The 25,383-nt window shown below is 42.5% G+C and overlaps 1 protein-coding gene across 2 annotated transcripts in view; it reads left to right on the forward strand.

The window, feature by feature from the left end:
* The window catches only part of slc44a5a (solute carrier family 44 member 5a), a 55,151-nt gene that overhangs the window by 21,257 nt on the left and 8,511 nt on the right, over positions 1 to 25,383 (forward strand). For both annotated transcript variants that reach the window (XM_028975481.1, XM_028975482.1), the window contains 6 exons: positions 3,558 to 3,606; positions 14,197 to 14,270; positions 19,834 to 19,918; positions 24,100 to 24,184; positions 24,303 to 24,431; positions 24,902 to 24,962. In XM_028975481.1, coding sequence (XP_028831314.1) covers positions 3,558 to 3,606; positions 14,197 to 14,270; positions 19,834 to 19,918; positions 24,100 to 24,184; positions 24,303 to 24,431; positions 24,902 to 24,962 — 483 coding nt within the window. The remainder of the gene's footprint in view (positions 1 to 3,557; positions 3,607 to 14,196; positions 14,271 to 19,833; positions 19,919 to 24,099; positions 24,185 to 24,302; positions 24,432 to 24,901; positions 24,963 to 25,383) is intronic.

Below are 25,383 nucleotides of genomic sequence, written 5' to 3' on the forward strand. Positions count from 1 at the left end.
ATGTCCGTGAGAACATCTTTAGACCAGCTGGTCTGCACATTTTCATAGCATCTTCCAAGAACGTTGTCTGGTCCAGCAGCATTTAGTGAGTTAACTCTACAAAGAGTTTTCCTCATGTCCACCATGGTTAGACACAGCACCCGAACACTGGGAGGAGGGATGGATTTCCTCCGACTCACGTTGTTCCGTGTGTCGAACCGTGCATAAGAGTCATTTAGTGCATCCAGTCGGGTCGGGTCACTGTTACAGGCAGAGGTTTTAGTCCTGCAGTGACAGCCTGGATGCCCTCCCACATGCGCCGTGGTTTTGGGTACACTATTCTGATGAACTACGGCTGCATTGTGCATTTATTGGCTTACACATACATCATTTCTTATCCTGCCAAGGGAAAATGCTGAAGTTCTCATGTTCTTTGGAAGGTTTCTGGCAAATTATCAATGAATTCAGATATGGCTGTGGTCACAGGTTCAAGGCCAATGACCAAGCCTAGTAAAGTGCCTAGAAAAAACTATTTACCCATTAAAATTTGTATTTGTGTCTGTGGGGGGTACAGCTAAGATGAAATAAAAGATGCAGAGAAACTGCAATGACAGTACCATGTAATAAGGTGCAACACAATGTGGTTTTATTACTTCTATTTCTTTCAGTCTCTTGCGGTCACAAATGATATCAAAAGTATGTGCATAAATAATAATGTGCACTAATTATAACCCAATCTTAAGCTATCAGCTAATAACAGTTGCTTTTTTGTGTTAGTAAAAAGACCTGTTACTGAAAAGTAATTTCATTTCACCCTGTAGGGATTTTGATTCAAATTATGTTAATTATTTGTTTTTATTTAAATGTGCAAATGGTTTTGGAAAGGAAAGCGCAAAGTAAACTAACTTTCCAGCGTCCGTGAGGAGAAATGAAAAGAAACAAAAGCCAAAGAAAGGCTGAAATGTTCACCTTCAAATGATCAGAGCAAAGTCACACTAACAGTTGCGACAAAACAAAGGCAAGGCACCGCCAACCTCTCAGCAGTTAGAGGTTACTGAAGATCCAATCGTGAAGACATAGGCAGACAGGTGGAACGCGTGAAGCTGAATCCAGAAAAGGCGAGTCTCTCTGCTGAATAGCGAGGTCCACCCGCAGCCGAGGGCCCTGAACCTTTGCTGCTTCTCTCTGCCTTGCTCCCATCACACCTCGTGCGCTCTCTGATAAACCTGTCATCTGTGCAGGAAAGATGGACGACTGTGGAAAATCCACATTTCCACATTAAAACGCTGTTTCCATCTGGCCTAGTACACATCCACTGTGAAATAACATTTTTTTTTTATTTCATTCATTGCATTTTCATTATTTTCATCATTTTCATTCATAATTACTGAATGTGTTTAAACTATGCACATCCGAATATGTTAGAAGCAATATTGATATTGCTTCTAACATATAGAAGCAATATTTTAGAACATTTTTAAGTCATCCTCAAAACAATCATATGTTTCCATGCATAGTTTAATTGAGGTACAGTAATGGCTTGACTGATACAAGCATGGGAGGGAAAACAACTAATCTGTGGTCAACTACAATAGATGACAGTATGCCCTCTTTCTGCTTGTTATTTTTACTCTTTTTTTCCCCCCAATTGACCTGTTACACCACAGACCTAAATAATAGAGAAACAATATTTGTTGCAATTTGAAGCGGTGACTCGGAAAGCCGAGTATGTATGTTCTTATTCTGCAAATGCGACGCCCATTATCACCGCCTCCTGGCCAAATCCTGGACAGGGAATGGTGAAGTGTTCAAAATCAACTATGCGGCAGCCGCGGCAGATATTCCTCCATCACATGGCTAATTTAACAATTCATTTATGCTCCTTCATTGCTGGGCATGACCTGTCATTTACTATTGCTCATCCACTCATCACTTTGTGTAAGAAATTAGCGGAGGATAAACCTTCTGCCCTTCTCGAGGCCGCATCTCGCCAGAGTTTAAAAAAACTAAAGAGTGTCATGTTGTCACTCATTATTGATGAGGCCTTGGACAAAGGATAAAAGAATTCTAAAAAAAAAAGTTCGGGCTCAGGAATTTTTTTCACTATCAGCCATGAAAACAGGGAAAGTTCCATTTTTAAATTAACTCAAATTAATCTCATGGATTAATTTTAATATTTCAAAAAGAAACGAAGTTAAAGTAAAATGACTCGATTATATAATATTAACATGCTTAATTTGGATTCATTTTTTTTTTAATGTATGGTTTGAAATAATGCAAAGGAATTAGGACAGCCTAAATCAAGGCATGGGAGTGCCATGACTACGGTTAATCATATACGCTGACTGCCTACGAGCCTGGATCTTTGTTGAAGTCAGTTTGCAAGCTTGGTCTACTCGCACCCTTTGGGTACGTCAGTACATTATTAACATCACACTTAACAAGTAAATTATGAATTTATGTCATAGAGTCGTTTTAAACATGCAATTTTTAAGTAGATTTTCAGGCAAACCGCAAAGAGGATAGTGCAACTGAAATATCAACGCTGCAGGGTGTTATTTCATGGTTTCATGCTTTTAGCCATTAATTTCAGCCTTCGAGCAAAACCCGGGCGCTTGTGCAGTGGATCCTGCAGGTTGTGCCATATGTGACATATGTGACATTCACTGAATGGTTACACAACATTGAACTGAGTGCTTCTGAACTTGTGTCCTTCTCGTGGAGATGTGAGTTTATTCTTATCTCACCTGGAAAATCGGGCTACCACTGTGGTGAGCATAAGCATTCAGTTTGCATTGTAGCAGAGCATGTGAACATGCTAATAATATGCTAATGAAATATTTCCATTTTGCCGTGTAGCTGATCTTTCTTGCACTGTCATATCTAATGAGCTGCTCTCCTCTGCATGACTTTGCTCTTCAGTCCTCAGAAAAGTTGACCCATCTACTGGCATTCACATCATTTTAGTTTTGACTGGGCTTAATGTCATGCAGCAGTGGTGGCCTAGCGGTTAAGGAAGCGGCCCCGTAATCACAAGGTTGCCGGTTCGAATCCCCACACACTGCTCCCCGGGTGCCTGTCATGGCTGCCCACTGCTCGCCAAGGGTGATGGGTTAAAAGCAAGAGGACAGTGGTGGCAGTGGTGGCCTAGCGGTTAAGGAAGCGGCCCCGTAATCAGAAGGTTGCCGGTTCGAATCCCGAACTGCCAAGGTGAAACAGAGGTGCCACTGAGCACCATCCCCACACACCTGTCATGGCTGCCCAATGCTCACCAAGGGTGATGGTTAAAAGCAAGAGGACAGTGGTGGCAGTGGTGGCCTAGCGGTTAAGGAAGCGGCCCCGTAATCAGAAGCGTCACCGTGTGCTGTGCTGCTGTGTATCACTTCACTTTCACTTAATATATTGCACTTTAATGGTCCTATAAAACAAATTTAAAGAACATGAATGATTGCTAAAATAATTGATTTCATGAAATAGGTCACCAGAAAGGGCTAGTATGTATTTTACATTACAGTGTACATCACTGTGCTGTTTCGAAGCTGATTAGTAATGTAAGATTTTTTTTTTTCTTTTTTCAGGTGAACCACGGAAGTTTGATCCGGCATTCAGAGGACCAGTTCACAACAGGTACAGAAACCTACTAATACGTCTGGAAGCACAGACACAGACACATTAATAGCCTAGTGGGTAACACACTCGTCTGTGAAACAGAAGACCCAGGTTCAAATCCCACTTACTACCATTGTGTCCCTGAGCAAGATTACCATTGTGTCCCTGAGCAAGACACTTAACCCTAAGTTGCTCCAGGGGGACTGTCCCTGTAACTACTGTGGTGCAGGACACAGCAGCTGTGTCTCTGCCGAAAAAGCAGTTACCGATCCGCCGATCTCATTTAACCCTAAAAATCACATTCACAAATCACTGTGCCCTGCGCATCGCTTCGGCGTGTCAGTGGCCTTGTCTCTCCTTGGCTCATGGGAGGACAGCATAAGTCTCGAGGGAGGAAAGGAAAACATCACTCATGTTATTAAAAGTGTTGGAAAGCTACGCGAATCCATTTCTCTTGCCTCCTGCCAAGGATGGGAAATCACACTATATCCAGCACAGCGGGGTAAAGATGACACAGCGGGCACCGCTAAAAGCCTGGCACTGTACACCTGTCAAGGAAAGGAGGGCAGAAATCAGTGGTGATTAGTCACCGGGGTGACTGGAGCGTCCCGACCGGCGAAAACCTCCGAAAACAGGTCAGCCAGCAAATGGAGGCCCGGTAACCCAGTTAGAGCGGCGGCGCGCCGTTAAATAAGGAATGAGGGGAGCATGCGCATTCCTAATTGGCCGTTGGCTCCGGGGCTAAGAAGGGACGGTGGGAGAGGCGCGTTGAGACCCGAAAAGAAAACGGCTATCGATGGTCCCACTGCTGCATATCACGCAGCAACAAGAGGCAGAATGTACTGACGTTGTACAGGATAATTAAACGGGGGGCGACAATGCACGGTGTAAAAAAGCCAACGTCGGCTGCTCCACCTGAGCTTGTAATAAGATGAAAGGACCTGGAACGCTGGGGCCATTTTAAAATTCTCCCGCGCAGATTCCCTTGAAGTGGGAAGAGTGAAATGGGGGGAAGATCGCCCCCTGATATCTGCAGATGTAATTATAGATCATGCACACGCAGCGCCGTGCGCTTATGCGGGATCGGCATCCATCCCGACTTTCCCAAGGACAAGGAGTAGGGAAGAGGAGGAAGATGGGAGTGAAGAAGGTGGCGCATCTATTGTCTGGACCGGATTCAGTTGTCAGGGCTCAGAGAATTTTCTTATTAAATTTCCTACTTTTTACTTACGTTGTCAGCAACAGTGCTTTTTGCAAGTGAGAAGTTTGCTCCAGAGTTCTTTTCAAACACCAAAGAGCTGTCAGGCAGGAGAGATATAAAATCATCTCTAATGCGCCAGACTCTTTCAGTTCTTTAGTTACTGTACGCCTCTCGAGAAGAATTAGCTTCAGCATGTCACCGTGGATGAAAATACTACTTTTTTTTTTACCATCATTAAGGTTTTCGGCATGCTTTTTGTTCTTCAGTAGCTCTTTCTTGTAGACGTTAAATACTAACCTCCATATAAGACCTGAGTTGCTCAGAACCAGTCCTCTAGCATGCCAGCCCTTCAGGCCCTCTGCTTACATGTAAACTTCCAACGATGTGTTCATAAGCATATGAAGCTCGTTCACTCGCCGCTCCATGACAGGGGTCATCACAGTGCTATTTTTTCAACTGTAAGTGGTTTGCAGTGGCTGTAATGCTTTGGCTGGTCTGTATGGCTGACAATTTTTATGAGTGATTCAGTCATTGTTATGACAATAAAGACATAAATTCTCGGTTCCATTTACGATCTGAAGTCGTATGCAAATTGTTGCTAAGCAACATCATTGACCAGCCAGTTAGGTTGCGAGGCAAATTGGGTGGAACAGTATGCACAAATGCAATCAGCAGGATGCAGTGTAGGAAATCACAGCACAGAAGTGGCAATATTAGAATTCAAATGATAATGTGAGTATAACCATTTCCAGCAGCTAGGTCCTGAGTTGCTCGTCCTCATCACTAACTCTACAAAATCACGTAATAAGGCTTGGGCTCAAGAAACAATGTTACTTCTGTGTATACAGTTCAAAAAATTGCCCTGCATGGGCTCATCTCTGCTAAAAGAACAATCATAAATTGTGAACCTTTTATACCCATCCACCCATCACCTCTCTGCATGCTCTGAGTCATTTTCACTCTGGGCTGATGCCCAACATTGTTTCCAGGAGGTTTTGTCAGGAGTGGCATCATGCACATTAACAGCCACTCAAACCATCCTTCCTCACGCTGCCGCAATGTCTGTAGCATCTGCGGGCTTAAAAGAGGATTTTCATTGAAAAACGAGTCTCATTTCCAAACAGTTCTGTCTTCAGATGATTGCACGTTGCAATTTCTTTTTAATTGGAAGAAAAAACATCAGTGGCATGTTTTTATCTTCAAAGCTATGTGAAATTTTCATTAAGTTGCATGGGGTAGCCAGGATGCGTAGACATTGAGATTCATGGAACATATGCATTTTCATTCCCCATGATTTCTTTTTGTATTGGCAGATCAAAAGACAGTTGTTCCTTTCAAGAGCCATCATTTGTTTCTCAGAAATAAAACCTGAACATTTCTTTAATCAACTCTTCCCATCAGAGCAGATGAGGCTTTTAACAATTCAACTGGTGAGGTCAAATTTGTACTGCACCACCGAATGTTGACCATGTGAACATTCATACATATGCTGCCTGTTTTGAAAAAATGCATATAAAAGTGCAAACCCAATTCCCTGGTAATAACAAATGGATGATTCAGTCACATCCTGGCAAAAGAGGTGGTAGATGCCCAGTGGGTAACACACTCGTCTATGAACCAGAAGACCCAGGTTCAAATCCCACTTACTACCATTGTGTCCCTGAGCAAGACACTTAACCCTGAGTGTCTCCAGGGGGGGACTGTCCCTGTAACTACTGATTGTAAGTCGCTCTGGATAAGGGCGCCTTTTAAATGCTGTAAATGTAAATGAGTAAATGAGTTCTTGCACAGCATGGTGAAACTTGCCTGGAGGGGTTGTCACCATTGTTGTCATGTCATGGTCTGGCGATAGATGGTTCCTGTATTTATCTATCCATCCATCTATCTATTTGTTTGTTTGTTTCTTCATTTTTTAACTGCTGCCTGGCCGAAGCTAAACCTCAGTTGTCTACCACACACCGTACGAGATTCGCAGCACATGGCAGCCCACTGGGGAAGGAGCGGAGGAGATGAAAAATAAAAGATGAGAATGGGAAGAGGAGCGGGTGAGAGGGCGAAGCCTGAGGAAGATGGAGAGAGGGGGAACACTAGAAAGATTTTTGAGGCCACCTAAATTAATTATTATAATTTTTGTAATCTGCCTTTCCGAAGAGGAAATGTGTTCATTTAGGCAGTGGTGGAAGCAGCGCCGTAATTACAAGGTTGCCAGTTCAAATCCCGAGCTGCCAAGGTGCCATTGAGTAAAGTACCGTCCCCACACACTGCTCCCCAGGCGCCTGTCATGGTTGTCATGGCGCCTGTCATCACTTCACTTTCACTTTTAGTATTGTATTACAGTACAGATATTACAGTGTATGTTATAGCATTGATGCACATGGGCTGGGATGTGTGTGAATGTGTGTGCCCTTGGCGAGTTTGAGTTTCTGTTGGGTCAGCGCAGCTGAGATTCACTCTTTAGCTCCCATGTGCTGTAGTGTCAGGGTGCTGGAGTCTGCCTAGTCCTTCAGTAATAGTTTTATGCAAGGGCAGGGCCTGCGAACCTTTGAAATTATATCATTCCAATATGATTCAACATTAGATTTTGTGTGTGACAGTGAAATTTTATATAAAAAATGATTGCTGTGTTGTAAATTGTAATAAAACTGTATGTGATATGTGTTGGCCCATGGCATAATGCATTGCTGCAGATTGTCCTGCCTGTACATGCACATTAACCAGTTGCTAGCAGCAAAGAGAAAGAAAAATAAATCAATACACATCTGTCTGTGTAGGGCACTTGATGGTGTGTGGGTATAGGGAGGCTGGGGGCATTGAGTAAAATGTGCATGAGGAACAGGGCACTGAGTGCATGCCTCTTCCATTATTCAAGACTTTTGTTAAAGGCTGCTGCTGTGCTTCTGGTTTGTGCTTGACTCCAACCTGAGCGATTGTGTATTGTAGTGTAGTGTAACCATATACAGCAGACATTTCTTCCTGTTTTCTGCCTGATGTGGCCAGTCAAATGTGCATTATTGCTTTTAGTGAAAACTGTCAGACATATTATTAACTTATTTCTAAAGCATTTAAATATGATTGGCATATGCCGGATAACTCACTTCAGAGCATGGATGAAATTGAGCTGAACGGATTTATGAAAAGAGAACAGATTTGTCCAGGGGTTTGATTAGTTGGATTTGTGGGTTCGAGCTGCAGACTAGGAGGAAAGCCTCGACCTGTCTGCCTGGCTGGCTTTTATAATGAGCTTTAATCGGCTTAGTGCCTCCAGTGTGCATTCCAAAATCCCTGCCTGGCCTTTCTTATCTATTTATAGGAATGTGGCAATAAAGGTGTTACTCTGACTGCAACATGAAGACCATGTAGTGTTTAGGGTCTTATTGTAAACGGGTAAACAGTTTGTAACCCTGTACTCTTGTCAGACAATGGTTGAAGTTTTGGGGCCATAATAATGAATTCACATTCACAATTTTAAGTTCAGAGTACAGTTTTCAATTTACTTAACAGAATGAGCTGCAGACAAATTACTACTAAAAAATGTCACCTCATATATAAATATTTATTATTTCCATTGTATTAAAGAAACTGCAACTAAAATAGCATTTTATGACAAAAGTTCTATTTAAACCAATACAATTCTTGAAGGCGACCCAGCAGACAGTTCTGTACTATTCTGCTGTGAATGAACAGTAGCGCACTTTCTAGTAGACCAGGGTGGTAGATCACAGCTTTGTTTTTCACTATAAAAATGTAAAAACTCCTTTTCAAATTCAAATCAAATTCAAATTTTATTTGTCACATACACAGTCATACACGGTATGATGTGCAGTGAAATGCTTTTTGCGACTGCTACAGACCACAGTATTGCAATTGTTGCAAGTAAACAATGAACCAATATGCAAATATTGCAAACATAACCAAATATTACACTTTTACGTCTTTAACATAAAATATGTGTAACTGGTAGGGTGAAGGTGTGCAAATGAGTTACAGTTTTTTTACAATGTTTAAAGAAAAGAAAAAAAGAGCCATAAAAAAAAGAGCAGTAAGGTAAAAAGCGCAGAGTCATTTTGTGCAAAGTGGTTTTGTGCAAAGTGGTTTTGTGCAAAGTGATTAATCTCAAACGGTTTTATTCCACACACATTTACACTGATTCAAGGTGCATTTTAGCTGATTCAAGTTGCATTCGTCACATTTCCAACATTTACAAAAATTGTAAATGATAATTCACAGAACATTTAATATGCAGAATTATATGGTACGATTTGGAGACCTTGTTTACAACTTCCTTACTTTGTATATTATAATTATTTCATATTTAAGCTTTGTATTAACAGCCTTTTTTAGACGTGCCAGTCATGTACATGTTTAATTAGCCTTACTTTTAGTAAGAAATGGAAGCTATTTGATGCAACTCTTTTCCTTACTGGGCTTGCTCTGGTGGTTGCACAGTGGTGCTACCTGGTGACCAGCATGCACATAGACACTTCTGACTTGTGATTTATTTAACCACACATTGTGCTGCAAGAGAATCAGTAACCAAAAAGCAGTCAATAACGCGCCTCTAGTCTACTGCAGATCTACCAGGCTCTCATACTGGCATCCCAGGAGCGCTGTTATATACCAGGTCTGACAGGCCTGACCTGCTTCATGAATGCTGCTGACTGCTGGTTTTCCACACCAGTCCAGGCTTGAGTAAGCATGACACCATCCTACCTGCTCCACCAATGTATGTAAACCGCTCACTAAGGTTCACAGGATCTTACTTAACTACCAGAAACTAAACTGCACAGAAATTATGCATAATCAAATAATGCTAATTAATTAAGATGAAGTTTTATCATTAGTCTGAATATCATCCACTTGATGGATTTTTATAAGCCAACTAGCTTCCTGCCGCCAACACATTGTGGTATTAGATCAATGAAATTACCAAACACAGATTCATTGGTCACAGTGGACCAATGAATCTGTTTTTGCAAACTCAATGTTAATGTAACTCACTGTAATGGTCATCACATGTGACTTTAGCCACTCCCCTTTAACACTGGATAGGCACTCTGGTGAGAGCGAGGGAACGAGAGGAGAGTTCTGGGTCAGAATGCACTGCTTCTGGGATGTTGTTTGCGTTTGTGACTGATGACTTGCTTTGGATTCACTGCTACTCCCTTGTTATGAGTTGAACCTGTTGATTTAAGTTGTGGGATTGTGGGAAATTGTGGGTCTCCAGGTGTGGCACCCATGTGAGTATGCAGGAGGAGATAAAGGTAAGAAGGGATGTGTTGGTTGGTGTGTGTTCTTTTGCACTCCGCAGCTCAGAGTGAAGCTGCGGATTTGTCTCGGACCAACACAGTTGCCATGCATCACAAGCCAAAATGAATAAAAGGCAACACCCGGTACCAGATACATTTCCAAAGACACTGGACTTTGACAAGTCCCTGCTGCTGACCACGAACACGGTACAGTCATGCTCGGTGGCAATTGTCACTATCAGCGGCATGTCACTATGGGAGACTGCGGTCTCTGCCGCTGCCACTTAACTTTTCACAAGCCAAGCGCCCAAGCTCTCTCTTCTGCCTATAGTTTCTCCCACGCTCCTAGGAAAACTGGGCAAGGTGGTGGTACTGGCCTCTTACTATCTCGGAATTGGTCCTTCACACCACTGTCTCTCACGCATACAGCTTGACTCGGAAATACAGCTTGACTCGGACCTGCTGCAGAATCGCCGACTGCCATAGAACAATTTTCAAAATTCACATCAGATGAAATCAACCAGATCACATCTGCAGGGAATCCAACCACCTGTCCACTGGATCCAATCCCCTCCACAATACTCCAAACAATCTCTCCTGACAGTTAACCACAAGACTCTCCTTGAAGAGACTTGGCTCAGCATTGAAATGGATTCCTACCTTGATGAGCGGTCTGACTTTGAAAGGATCCACATCTGCTTCACACAGACTTTCAACTGGTATCCCTCAGGGTTCAGTACATGGTCTTCTCCTTTTCTCCCTCTATACAAGATCACTTGGCGAGTTCATTTCCTCACGTGGGTTGTCCTACCATGGATAGGATAACCCATAGTGCAGTGGTGGCCTTGGAGGTGGTGGCCTAGCGGGTATGGAAGCGGACTCATAATAAGAAGGTTGTGGGTTCGAATCCCGAACCGCCAAGGTGCCATTGAGCAAAGTACAGTCCCACACACTGCTCCCCGGGTAACTTTCATGGCTGTCCACTGCTCTCTAAGGGTTATGGTTAAAAGCAGATGACATATTTTGTTGTGTGCACCGTGTGCTGTGCTGCAGTGTATCTCAAGCACTTCACTTTCACTATGCTGAAAACACACAACTCATCTTCTCTTTTCCTCCCTCAGATGTACATGCTGCTTCCAAAATCTTTGCATGTCTAACTGTATCTTAGATGACAGCATATCATCTAAAAGTCAATCACACCAAAACAGATCTAATATTTATTCCATTATTCACCACATAACGATCTTGTTATCTACTTGAACAACTCTCAGATATCTTCTTCTACAACTGCACGCAACCTTGGAGTAACTATAGACTACCAACTCTCCGTCTTGACTCACCAATCTTTCTCACTCATGTAGTTTCCTTCTCCACAATATCAGACAGTTCTGCCCTTATCTGTCAACACAGGCCACCCAGATACTTGTTCAGTCCCTAGTAAACTCACGACTGGATTACTGTAAATCCTTTCTAGCTGCTCTACCTCTGACTGCCATCCGGCCTCTACAACTAATACAAAATGCAGCACCATGACTGGTCTTCAACCTTCCCAAATTCTCTCACACCACCCCTCTGCTACACTTCCTCCACTGGCTCCCAGTAGATGCCTGCAAAAAAGATTCAAAATACTGAGGCTGGCCTACAAAGCCAAACATGGAGTAGCACCATCCTACCTCAGAGGATACCTTATTGCCAAAGGGCAGGACATCATATTCGTACATAAACCCCTCGAAAGCAAATCTTAGAAAGTGCCTGTTATCAGGGTGAATCGTGAAATGGTGTCAGTATTCTGAAATTCTACACATGCACGTGCTTGTTGTAACACCAGAACTGGACGTGAATCGGCATCTCCCTTCGGAACCACATTCGCGAGAGGAACAGGCTGAATGGTCTATTTGTGCAAGAGGAAGCATATTTTGTCTCTTAGAATCTCCACACCGCTGCCTGATGGCTTGAAATGCAGAACTCGACCATCTGGGCAGCGAGACAGCCTGCAGGAGACGCAGGGGATGGCGGAACAGTGGGAACGTCGTTCATTGAAAAGGGAGCAGCGGTTCTTTGTTGTTTGAAGATGTTATTTAGAGCTAAATAATTACATGCACTTTAAAGGCACAGCCTTATTTAATAAATTAGAGATTATATTTAAATCACTCCCTTTTTCAATTTACAAATGCATTTGCACTTTATTTTGTTGAGTGCGATTTGTTATTTATTACTGCATACTGCGTGTTTCACAATGTTTTCAGGTTCTAAAAGTGTCTGAGATGTGCGCATGCATGAATATATCAAACTTGCCTGTAAAGTAGAGCATGAATTTTAATTCTGTGTGTCTGAATGGAATGTTTTTTCCAAGGTCACATGAAAAAAAAATCAACTTGTCAACAGAATTGTACATTCAGTGTCCTACTGCAAGGCCTGAAGTACTGAAAAACAGTGCTGTTCAGTGCAGAGAAAAAAATGGTAAATGTTTTAACATTAACAGAAATTTGTAGAATGCAATGAATTTAATTATTCTGCTATTTGTTCTGACCTGGTATTTTGAGAGGCTTTGTGGGAATAATAATAATATAATAATAATATAACACATACCATCTCTTGATTAGTCAGTCTTATTATCATCTGACAAGTGGCTGCCTGTTCGATTCTAACTATTTCATCATTCAAGCCAAGTTTCTATTTATTCATGGATAAATATTAAAATGTATACTGTGGGATAATCTAATTGTCACACCTCCGGCCTCCCTCCTCAGTCCCAATCTCTAATAAAGTGAAGTGATTGTCACATGTGATACACAGCAGCACAGCACACGGTGCACACAGTGAAATTTGTCCTCTGCATTTAACCCAGTGGGCAGCCATGAGCAGTGGGCAGCCATGACAAGCGCCCGGGGAGCAGTGTGTGGGGACGGTGCTTTGCTCAGTGACACCTCAGTGGCACCTTGGCGGCTCGGGATTCGAACCGGCAACCTTCTGATTACGGGGCCGCTTCCTTAACCGCTAGGCCACCACTGCCCCACAACAGGGTACGCAGCTCCTCGTCCAGGCAATGGTCATCTCTAAACTTGACTATTGTAACTCTCTCCTGGCTGGAGCCTCTGCAGTCACCATAAAACCACTCCAGATGATCCAAAATATGGCAGCCCGTCTCATCTTCAATCAGCAAAACACGTCACGCCTCTTCTCACCTCTCTCCACTGGCTCCCGGTAGCTGCTCGCATTGAGTTCAAATCCTTGATGCTGCCTACAGGGCTGTAAATGGAAGTGCATCAATTATATCAATACACTACTAGCCAGCTACACTCCTGCACGCCCTCTCAGATCAGCAAATTAAATGAGACTGAAAATTCCCTCTTCACGGGGCCTCCGATTCCAATCAACTCTGTTCTCCGTTGTTGTCCCTGGTTGGTGGGACAACTTGCCCTCCTCCATTCGACTAGCCGAGACTACCTACACCTTTAAGCAGCAGTTGAAAACCCGCTTGTTAAAAAAGTATTTCAGAATCTAACACTTACACACGCACAGTAATAATGTACAGTAATAATGTATTTTGTGCTGTCGTTTGTGGAAAAGACTGTTGTGTGTCTCACAGTCTCACAGAACGGCGAGGGGACCTTTCTAATGACAAGTGAAGTGGGAGGATCAGAGAGAGGCGCCGGCTTCCACCCTCACACTTTAACACGTAGAGTCAGAATCAGTAGAAGCAGGCTGCTTGTTTTAAATATGAAGCACACCGTAGCACTTGGTGCTCTGACAGACTGTTAATTCCGCCTCCAGAAAGAGCGAGCTCCCCGAGTGGCTCCGCTCACATCACAAATTCTCCCAGTCTTGACTTTCCCTCTCGTCTTGCTGGGGTGAGGGTGGCAGGCTTGAAGCCCTTGTCAAGGATTTGCATCAGTGGCTTGAGCCCCAGGAGCCCTTGTGTTTGTGTTTGAAGTGACCTTGCTGGTTCACTGGATTTAAAGGAGCACGCCGCAGAGTGCAGGAGTGCAAAGTACCACCCCTACCACGTCATTACCTGTTTATTATCTCCGAGATCCTTATTTTACAGAGAACGGTGACAGCGGAAGCCTAGATTGCCTGCATATTCATTTGTGTGAGAGGTGGACGGTTCTAATTGTCCAGACAGTTTGTAAAGCCTATTTTCTTCTCTGCTCTTTTCAGAAGCTGCACCGACGTGCTGTGCTGTGTGCTCTTCATCGTCGTCATCTTCGGCTACATTGCACTGGGATCAGTGGGTGAGTGGACACAATCACTGTTCATTTCAGCCGACAATTTCATAACTCTCATTCTCCAGGGAAATATCTTGCTGAGATTCTAATCAGTTTGTCGGGTATTCAGAAGCTCTCTATTAAAATGGCCTTCAGTGGAAAGGAGGACTTGTGCTGTTGTTTCATCACTGTGAATTCATCTTTGCTAAAAGTAGCCCCTCAACCATAAAAAAAAACAATGAAATTGAAATCTTCATCAAATGCAGAGGAACGTGTCTGTGACTATGAACAATACATTCATTTTGTGATTGTGCTTTATGGTTGTGCTTTGGAATTAGAATTTCTAAAGAAGCACAGCATGATGAGGACAACTCTCTGTGGAAAAGAAGTGCAGCTCAAGAGCCTTTGATCATAGGAGGCACCATTCTGTTGATGTTCTGTGCCAGCAGGGCCGTGCTGAAAACTAGCGAGCGTATGAAATGTATGCAGTAGCACAGAAATGTTCTCCTTCTTGTTACTGTATGATATGCATGAAATCTGGCCACCATGGTGAGTTGAGGTAGACTGCACTTTCACTGCTCTTTAAAGAGGTTGCTGTAAGTCATGAGAAATTTGACTGCTTTGAACTTATTAAGGAGGCTTTTAAGTATATTTTGGATCAACATATAACACGGTTATATGTTTGGATATAACTTTGGATCTCTAAAGGCTTTTTTGCACATTAGGGAAACTACAAAAGTCAAATCTTTCAAAAATGAGAAGAAGATATGTAAAAGTACATTTGTGATATAAACGCATTGAACATACATTCATGTGCAACTTAGGACTGGAAATCACACAGTGACCAAGAATGTCACGATTAGTTACCCATGTTAACAAATGTATCATAATACTATTGAAACAATAGAATGATAAGCTCCTGTCTAGCAAAAAACAATCATTGCCTCTCTTTAATTTCCTGCAAAAAATAGATAGATTTGCAGTGCAATCATATATCAGACAAAGCACGTATGTAAGTTGTTCTGCAAACGGTGTATGCCAAATGCTCTGAATGCTAATATAAATCAGGTTTTACAATATATTGGCATATCTACACTGAACAAAAATGCGACTCTTTTTGCTCCCTTTTTTCATGAGCTGAACTCAAAGATCTGAAACATACACAAAAGACCAATTACTCTCATATATTGTTGAGAAACCTGTGTAAATCCGTGTTAGTGAGCCGAGATAATACATCCCACCTCACAGTCGTGGCATATCAAGATGCTGATTAGACAACATGTATATTGCTCAGGTCTGCCTTAAACTGGCCACGATAAAAGGCAGGGGGGTCAGAAAACCAGTAGGTATCTTGTATGGCCACCATTTGCCTCACACATTTCAACAGAACTACGTCACATAGATCAGGTTTATCATGTTGTTGATTGTGGCCTGTGGAAGGTTTGTCCACTCTTCCTCAATAGCTGTGCAAAGTTGTTGAATATTGGCAGGAACTGGAAAACCCCATCCCAACCATGCTCAATGGGTGACATGTATGTCTGTGATAGTATGCTGGCCATGCAAGCACTGCATGACTAGGAATTGCGTACAGATTCTTGCTGCATGGGGCTGTGCATTATCATGCTGCAACATGAGGTGATGGTCGTGGATAAATGGCACAACAATGAGCCTCAGGACGTCATCATAGTTTATCTGTGCATTCAAAATTCCATCAATAAAATGCACTTGTGTTTGTTCTACATAACATGCGCCTGCCCATACCATAACCCCGCCGCCACCATGGGCCACTCTATCCACAAGGTTGACATCAGCAAACTGTGAAAACAGTGGAAGCTGGGGACTCATCAGTGAACAGAACGCCTCTCCAACGTGCCAGACACCATCAATTGTGAGCATTTGCTCACTCAAGTCGGTCACGACGATGAACTACAGTTAAGTCCATACTAGGGCTGGGCAATACATATACCGAAATCAAACTAAAATCGCAATATTAATAAACAAGATTCTAATAATCGTGACAACACAATTATTTTTGCAACCCCAGACTCTCCGTTTAATGTCAGAGTTGCTGTGAGAAGATGCATGTGCAAACGTGTTCAGAAACAAGCAAACACACCAAATTTGTCTGTCCGAGGGGGCGTGGAGCAGAGTATATAAAGTTCAGGCTGCAAAACAAAGTTCTGTCCTCTTTGCAGCAGCCTGGTGGGTGCGAAGGCGCACATACTTCAACCACGCCCCTCACTTTTGAGGTGTTGTGAGTGCACGTAATCACGTAATCCTGACTAAGGGTGATGGTTAAAAGCAGAGGACACATTATGTTGTGTCACCGTTTGCCGTGCTGCAGTGTTTTCTCGATGACAACCACTTGTGCTCACCATTCAGATGTGTTACAGTTACAGCGCAGTATAGCACAGTTCATATTTCAGTATACAGTTATGCTACAGTTTTTAATACACAGACATAGCAAAAAAATCACAATCCCAATATTTGTCAAATAACTCTTGATTTCGATTTTTTCTTAATATTCTTCAGCCGTAGTCCAGATCCTGATGAGGATGAAAAGCTTGCAGATGAGCTTCACTGAGATGGTTTCTGACAGTTTGTGCTGAAATTCTTTGGTTATACCAAACAATTACGCATGGTCTGCGTTTGTGAGGCGGTTGGATGCTTCTCTGAAGCACCTTTGGAGATGGCTTATGGTAGAGAAATGAACATTCATTTCATGGACAACAGCTCTGGTTCCTGCAGTCAAGCATGGCAATTGCACACTCGCTCAAAAGATGCAACATCTGTGGCTTTGTGCTGTGTGATCAAACTGCATATTTATACTGCACTTTTTCTTTTTCTGACAAAATCACCAACCAATCACTGCACTGACACCAATATCAGACTCACTCTACCCTGGAATGGTGTCCTGCTCCATATCACTCCTTACAAAGGTTTCTTCCTTTCTTTTTCTTTTTTTTTTCTCTTAAGAGTTTTCTTAGTGGAGTCAACTTTGTAGTTGTACATGTATTTGTAGTCCTACCCCTGATACCCGTTATGTCCATCATTTGAAACAGGTTGCGTTTAGTGAGCTGATTGATGCACATCAGAGCTCCAGTGCTATGATATAATTATGCATGTCCAATTTTTGTGTCAAAAAATGCAAATTCACAAACATGTGCCTGTCATGGCTGCCCGGTGCTCACCAAGGGTGATGGTTAAATGCAGAGGACACATTTCATGTGTCATTGTGTGCTGTGCTGTGTTTCACTACACTTTTTTTTTTTTACAACATGGCTTTCAGGGCATACATACCTTGCACATGCACCTGTATGCACCTCCTCCCTGCTGGTAAAATTCACTTTTAGAAGGGTGGAAGTGTTGTAGTGGTGATTGCAGAGTACCTTAACTCCTTGGAAATGCTTTCTGAAATAGCCTATAGCGCTGCTTTGACTACTTCCACAACAAAGGGATCAAGAAGGGGAGTCGCCTAAAGAAGATAAAAGATGAAAAAGATGTGTGAGAGAAAGAGAGGATACGTCTGCTCTGTTTCTTGCGGGCATTTTTGGAGATGAAGAGCATCATCAGCTTGGCTGATGATCCAAATTAATATTTGATAAACTCCACAACCTCACCCATGATGTGCCTCTTTAACACTCTTTCTCACTTCAAAGAGCTCAATACACTGTACTCACCCTGTGGAGCAGCCATGTCTCTGCTGGCTTTCAGGCCTCCTAAATGTCAGTCGTCAGGCCCATCAGCCCACAGTTGCCAGTTAGGAGGAATCAATGCTGCAAGTGAGATGTTAAACAGCATGGTAGGTAGTTTTTTAACCTGTAAAAATTTTTACCAGTATCGCTATCATTATCAGCTCCATTATTATTTGAAATGTTGGTCCAGGCACCTCTAAATTGCAGAATGCATTCCTTCTTTAAACTGTAATGTAAAGTACTGGAGCCCATGCTTCTGGAAAGCTGGACTGGTCACTCTGATAGTAAGAGACTTTTCCCTGACGTGAGAAGATCTATTTAACGCGGTAAAAAGTCACTATCACAGACTTTTTCATGCATAAGTGAAGAAAAGAAGAGCTCCGGTACTCTTCAGAAGCTCTTCCCTGGATTTCTGGTAGAGACAGAAGGCACCTGAAGCTTTTTTTGGGAGGAACTGAAAACTCCCCTGTGCCTGAGAACTGTATAAACATAGACGGTCCGTGGGGATGTGACATTAGTGGATTCATCTGTGGATGAATGTGGCAGTCGCTGGCTTGACCCCTTTAAAGTATTTAGTGCCATAGCACATTTTATGGCACATGACTTCACTAAAAGCCATTCTGCCGGACTCACACTGATGCAGCCTCATCTTCGAGTTCGCTCCACGCCACAGGGGGTGAGGGGGTGTTAGGAACTACAGGCACCAGAGTGTGGAGAGCCTAATGGTGGTATAGATGATGGGGTTATTTCACATCCCCTGCGGCAACTGCGCTGATGATCTCACCCAAATTAGTCTACGCTGCCCTCAACATACTACCCCCCCATCCCTGTGCCCACTCCAGTAAATCTGCTCCAGGCAAAAGGATGAAATCATTGATGATTTAATCCTTCTGGGTCCCCTCCCACTCTCCCACTTCCGTCATCGCCACCAGCCATTGTTACAGGAAACAGGGCAGTTGTTGTGGCCTTGCACAAAGGGTTATTTCTACATTACTACAAAATGTTTTTCATTATCACAATGCATAGACTCATTTGTGATTTTTCTGTGGCTTTTTCAGTGCAATTGGGACAAACATTGCTCACCAATCTGGATGTGTCACATTGGTGATGAAATCTAATTGAATGTCAGCATATAAATTAATGCAGAGTATATCTAAGCAATAGAACTGTCTATGTTTACTGTAATGCAGAAAGAAAGTTCCTGATCATGTATGACATCCCTGCTGATGTGGACTGGTGACACGTTCCAACTCTCATTCCGGGATCTACACAGTTTTCTCAGAGATTCTCCCAACAGACCTCACCCTGTCAAATTGTTATTAGTCAAAGAAAACAATTTGGGTTCAATATTTGACCACCATTTCAACAAACATATTGTGGGTTTTAATCATTCATTGAGACTTAGTATAATGAATAACTATCAGACTTACAGTTTCAGAAGATTTCATTGGCCAACATAGGTTTCACTGCTAATTGTAATTCCCTTATAGTCACTTTATCATCGAAGTTAATTGTATTTGTGCATTCCGAAGTAAAAAATATTATTTTAGCTGGGTAATTGGCTGTCTGGCACCATGAAGTTTTTGACACTGATGTAGTTTGAAATTTCACTCACTGCCTATGACACTGCACTTAAGCATTGGCCCATCAAATCGGAAAAGGTCCAGAAAGTAAAGTAAAAGACTGGAACAGATATGCAGTGTCTCCCCATGTTCATAGACTACATTCCCAGCAGTGAGCTTGCGTTTCTATGGTGATTTCATTAACCCAACGGGTTTTTGTGAGTTTAATGTGGCGCGTAAATCACTCTGTGATAGATATAATTACCCTGAGGTAAGTTAAAAACATGACACTGTTTATCACACTGCATGCACATTTCTGTTCTGTTCCCACAGCCTGGCTTCACGGTGATCCGAGGAAAGTGATTTACCCGACCGACAGCTCAGGCCAGTACTGCGGGCAGAAGGGCACTGCAAACGCGTGAGTAGCACAGAGGAAAAAGCAGCAGTCTCTGATGTGTATGACCTCAACTTCAAGTTCACACCACATACATGTACTTCAGTGACACCAGGTGACCGGCTGAGGAGGTCACAAGCTGTTCCTGTACATTACAGAGTAAAAAATCTTGCCTATATGTAAATTGGGCCTGTGTTTAATTCCCTGCGAGGGATATGCTTGCTTCTAATTTCCGGGACGATAAGAGTTGCTCATTAGTGCCACTGCGAAACAGTGATTAGGATGTTTGCTATGTGTGGCCATAGAGGGATCTCTGTTCATACTGCGCTGCCTGATCCACACACTTCATAATTGGGGTCGTGTTGTGCTCAAGGGTTTAAGGGATTATGTTGTAGGTAACTTTAAATTACATGTACATGGTTGAAAAAAAAATTAAGATGAGATCAACACATCCTTTGCCTGGGTTTTATAGAAATCTAAACCCATGTGAATCTTGTGAATCTTTATTACGTGGCTAAAATATGAACTGTGTATTTCCTACCACCACCAATGACCTATAAAGTCCAGGCAGGGAGACGTGTAGGTCAGATGAATTGGTGGGTTTGTGCTTGTTCAATCTGCAATATTTCAAGCGGTTCCTTCATGGTGCCCCAAATATTCATGGGAAAGGCTCCAACATCCTCACAACGCAGGTTTAGAAATTGGGTTTTAGATGGTTAGAGGAATGTAAGGATGGATGGGTGGATGGATGGATAGATTTGTGGGTGGTTGGAAGACTTTACCCAATTCTTCTAGGCAGATTGCTTCAGGCCGTTTGAAAGAAATTGTCCAACAGCAATTTTCGAGAGGTCAACAGACTCTTTAATGGACTGACATGAGGACTGACAGGACCAATAGGAGAGTCACCTTTTCGTCCCTGAGCCTCACGTTGTTTTTGCCCTGTCTGCACTTTTACGAATTGCTAAAGGTGAACCAGATGACATTTTCACAGTATTTGAGTGGCAATGTAATATTACACGGCGTGATAAGAATGTGATAAAATCTGTAATTTCAGGCACACTGACACCTGTAAATTCCCACAAACTAACATAAAAACATTTCAATGATAAATTCATTGCAAATGCTATTCCCACAATGTGTCCAATTCAAAGTCAGGAAATTAGATTTTGATATTAATAATACCATTTTAATAGGTGTCTGTTAGGGAGGGGTTAATCTAGGCTGTTTAGCTGAGTGTGAGCTGTAACTAATTTGAAGGTCAAGAGATATAGGTTTAGAGCCGCTGGGATTTTAACGTGTGTATGTCATTGATTTAGGTCTTATACCCGGAGATCTGTAGTCAGACTTGGCTGCTGTAGCCTCCTCACAGGCCATGATGATTTGGGCTTCACTGACACCTACAGGCCAATACTGTAACTGTAAACAAATCCCGCTGAAATGCTTCTCTCTGGTTCTCCAGTAAACTTATTCTGTTCTGTTATGTATTAGTTTTGCAATATATTCAAGATATATTTTTCCTTTAATTCAAAAAAAGTTTTGAGAATGACACTAATAATGTTTTTCACAAGGTTAGCTGCTTTTATCATGGCAATTTGCATATACTAAAAATATCATGATGAGTGACTAGATGAGGAACTTAGGCATAAAGATGGAACTTCTTGTAGGCTCTTGCTTACCCGAAGAGAAGTGCATTAGTCCAGCCTGGAGGAGACAAAGGCCTGGAGCAGCTTTTCAGCAACTGATAGGGAGAGAATGGAGCGTTGTTTGGAGATGATCCAGAGGTGATAGAAAGAGGACTTGCAAAAGTGGTTGATGTGAGATTCAAAGGTGAGTTGGGGGTCAATTTTTACACCAGGATTGGTTACTGCTGATGAAAATGCTTATAGAACCAGAAAAGGTGATGCAGGTTATCATTGATTGATCTGATCTGGTGAGGAGTGCCGACCAGGATGGCTTCAGTTTTAAAGTGAAGTGATTGTCACTTGTGATACACAGCAGCACAGCACACGGTGCACACAGTGAAATTTGTCCTCTGCATTTAACCATCACCCTTGGTGAGCAGTGGGCAGCCATGACAGGCACCCGGTGAGCAGTGTGTGGGGATGGTGCTTTGCTCAGTGGCACCTCAGGATTCGAACCGGCAACCTTCTGATTACAGGGCTTTCTTAACCGCTAGGCCGCCACTGCCCCAAGTTTTGGAACTGTTGAGCTTGACGGAGATGATGGTGATAATGAAGATGTGGTTACAGCTGGGGCATTCATCCACAACCATCACCTCATTGACGTAAAGCTATGTCATCAGCACAATGGAATTTAAACCAACAAAGGGCAGTGTCAGTGAGTCCAATGTTGAAGTTCAGCCGGTTTAGAATTCTGTGATCGACAGTGTCAAATGCTACAGATAGATCCAGGAGGATGAGGATGCATCAGATGATTTCAGGAGGTCATTTGGGACTCTTAGAAGTGCAGTTTCTCTGCAGACCAGAAACCAGTCTGGAATGTTTTATAGAGGTTGTTAAGTTTTAGGTGGATTTGAAGGTTGATGGCTACTGCTTTCTCAAGCACTTTGGATTTGAAGGGAAGATTTGAGATGGGCCTGTAATTAGAAAGAACATCTGGGTCAAGGTTGTGTTTTTGAGTAGTGGTTTTATGATGGCTTTCTTCAAGATAGAAGGAACGTGACTGGTTTGGAGAGAGTGATTTATAACAGAGGTGATCAGGGGACTTAAGACAGCGATATGGGTTTGAACCAGGGACGTTGGGAGGGGGTATAATTCACACGGAGAGGGTTTTATCTTCCTGATCATATTATGAAGCTCTTCTGATGAATGTTTACGGGTTGGAACTATTTATATGGGTGGACCAGAAACGTGGAGGTAAAGTAATCCATGAAAAGATTGCACTAGAATAGCATAGAAGAGCGAATTACAATATATTGAGTTAGAATAGCAGACTGGATGCTTTAAAAGGAGGGTGATGGTTGAAATCATTGTTCTTCCTCTGTTAACCATGGCTACCTGTAAGGAAACATATGCAGTCATCATTGCATAAAAAGGGCTTCACAGGCAATAGTATTGGTGCTACTAAGATTGCACTTAAATCAACCATTTATCAGTTCAACAAAAACTTCAAGGAGAGAGGTTCAAGTGTTGTAAAGAAGGCTTCATGGTGCTCAAGAAAGCCCAGCAAGCGCCAGGACCATCTCCTAAAGATGATTCAGCTGCAGGATCAGGGTGCTACCAGTGCAGAGCTTGCTCAGGAATGGCAACAGACAGGTGGGAGTGCATCTGCACGCACAGTAAGGCCAAGACTTTGGAGGATGGCCTGGTGTCAAGAAGGGCAGCAAAGAAGCCGCTTCTCTCCACAAAAAACATCAGAATCATATTTAGTAAAAAAAGTTCTGGGATTGGAGTGCTGAGGACTGGGGTAAAGTCATTTTCTCTGATGAAGCCCCTTTCTAATTGTTTGGGGCATCTGGAAAAATGATTGTTGGGAGAAGAAAAGGTGATGCTACAATCAGTCCTGTCTCGTGCCAACAGTAAAGCATCCTGAGACCATTTATGTGTGGGCTGCTTCTCATCCAAGGGAGTGGGCTCACTCACAATTTTGCATAAGAACACAGCCATGAATAAAGAATGGTACCAAAACATCCTCCGACAGCAACTTCTCCCAACCATCCAAGAACAGTTTGGTGAAGAACAATGCCTTTTCCAGCATGATGGAGCTCCATGCCATAAGGACAAAGTGATAACTAAGTGGCTCAGAGGATAAAAAAACTACTCCCTGGAGTTAATCCAATTAGGCAGGTGGACAAACAAAACCCCACAAATTCTGACAAACTCCAAGCACTGATTATGAGGAATGGGTCGCCATCAGTCAGGATTTGGCCCAGAAGTTGATTGACAGCATGTCAGAGGTGAATTGCAGAGGTCTTGAAAAAAAAGGCCAAGGCTGCAAATATTGAATCTTTGCATAAAATCTATGTAATTGTCAATAAAAGCCTTTGTTTGTAATTATACTTCAATACACCACATTAACAACTGACAATAACATCTAAAAACGCTGAAGCAGCAAACTTTGTGAAAACCAGTATTTTTGTCATTCACAAAACTTTTGCCTATAACTGTATGGTGAGATTTGTTTAATGTGTTCATATGATATTTACTTGGTAAAGAAATCAGTGCTCTTTTATTCTTTTTCTTTAGAAAGAAAGCCATACTCTTCTATTTCAACATATTGAAATGTGCCAATCCTGCTGTTTTAATAAACCTCCAGTGCCCGACCACTCAGGTAAGAAGTTGTTGAAGTTCCTTGACTGGTGCACCACCATTTAAATCAAATTGTGACTGAAATAAAAGTTGTCTATGGTGTTCTGTTTTTAACTTATGTATTTGATTGGCTTTTCTAGATGTGTGTCTCCAAGTGCCCAGACCGATTTGCAACCTATGCAGACATGCAGTTTCATTACCAGTTTAATCGCAGCCACTGGGATTACTACAAGCAGTTTTGCAGACCAGGTTTCAACAACCCAAAAAAGGTACGTACAAAATAATGCTGATGTAATGGAGTGTCGCCAGGGGATACACCGGTGCGACGAGCATCCTGTGTGACGGTAGTAGCCTAGTGTGTAGGCGGTAGTAGCCTAGTGGGTAAGACACTCGCCTGTGAACCAGGAGACCCAGGTTCAAACCCCACTTACTACCATTGTGTCCCTGAGCAAGACACTTAACCCTAAGTTGCTCCAGGGGGGGACTGTCCCTGTAATTACTGATTGTAAGTCGCTCTGGCATCTGATAAATGCTGTAAATGTAAATGCAACGTTTGCAAATGGGTGCTGCGGTTTATATACTGGTCACACAAGTGCATTCTTATTCAAGGCACGCCTAGCTATACATGCTCTAACAGTCACTGTGGAAATCCACCTTCTCCTGCACCCGCTTTACCGTTATTCCTTCTGGTGTATAGACATACAAGTGTGTTTTTCTTTATTTCTCGCTCACTCATCAGGCAGTCACCCATGTTTTACGAGACGAGGACTGTCCATCAATGCTAGTGCCAAGTAGACCATGTAAGTGCATCCTTGAAATAACCATTAACCCACTGACACAGGCTACTGAATATTCATCTCTAAGCTCTCAGCACCCTCCATCATGTATAAAACTCTTTCTCTTGTGGTGTTGCTCAGCAGTGATCTGTGTTCCAGCACATCATCACGTCAATTGCGTCATCGTGGCCATCTAATTCAGCTTCATTAAATAAAAACACACATGGCATCATTCTTCTGCATCACTGATACCATAGAACCTGCAAAATCTGTGTTTGCTCGGGGATTCATGTTGCTTTTATTGCTGTCATCTTAATATATATATATGTGTGATATATATATATATAGTACACACACACATCACACACATATATATATAGTTCACACACACATCATATATATATAGTCCACACAATATTAAGATGACAGCAATAAAAGCAACATG

This window comes from Denticeps clupeoides, chromosome 4 (genome assembly GCF_900700375.1).
Source record: "Denticeps clupeoides chromosome 4, fDenClu1.1, whole genome shotgun sequence".
NCBI classification, from domain to species: Eukaryota; Metazoa; Chordata; class Actinopteri; order Clupeiformes; family Denticipitidae; genus Denticeps; species Denticeps clupeoides.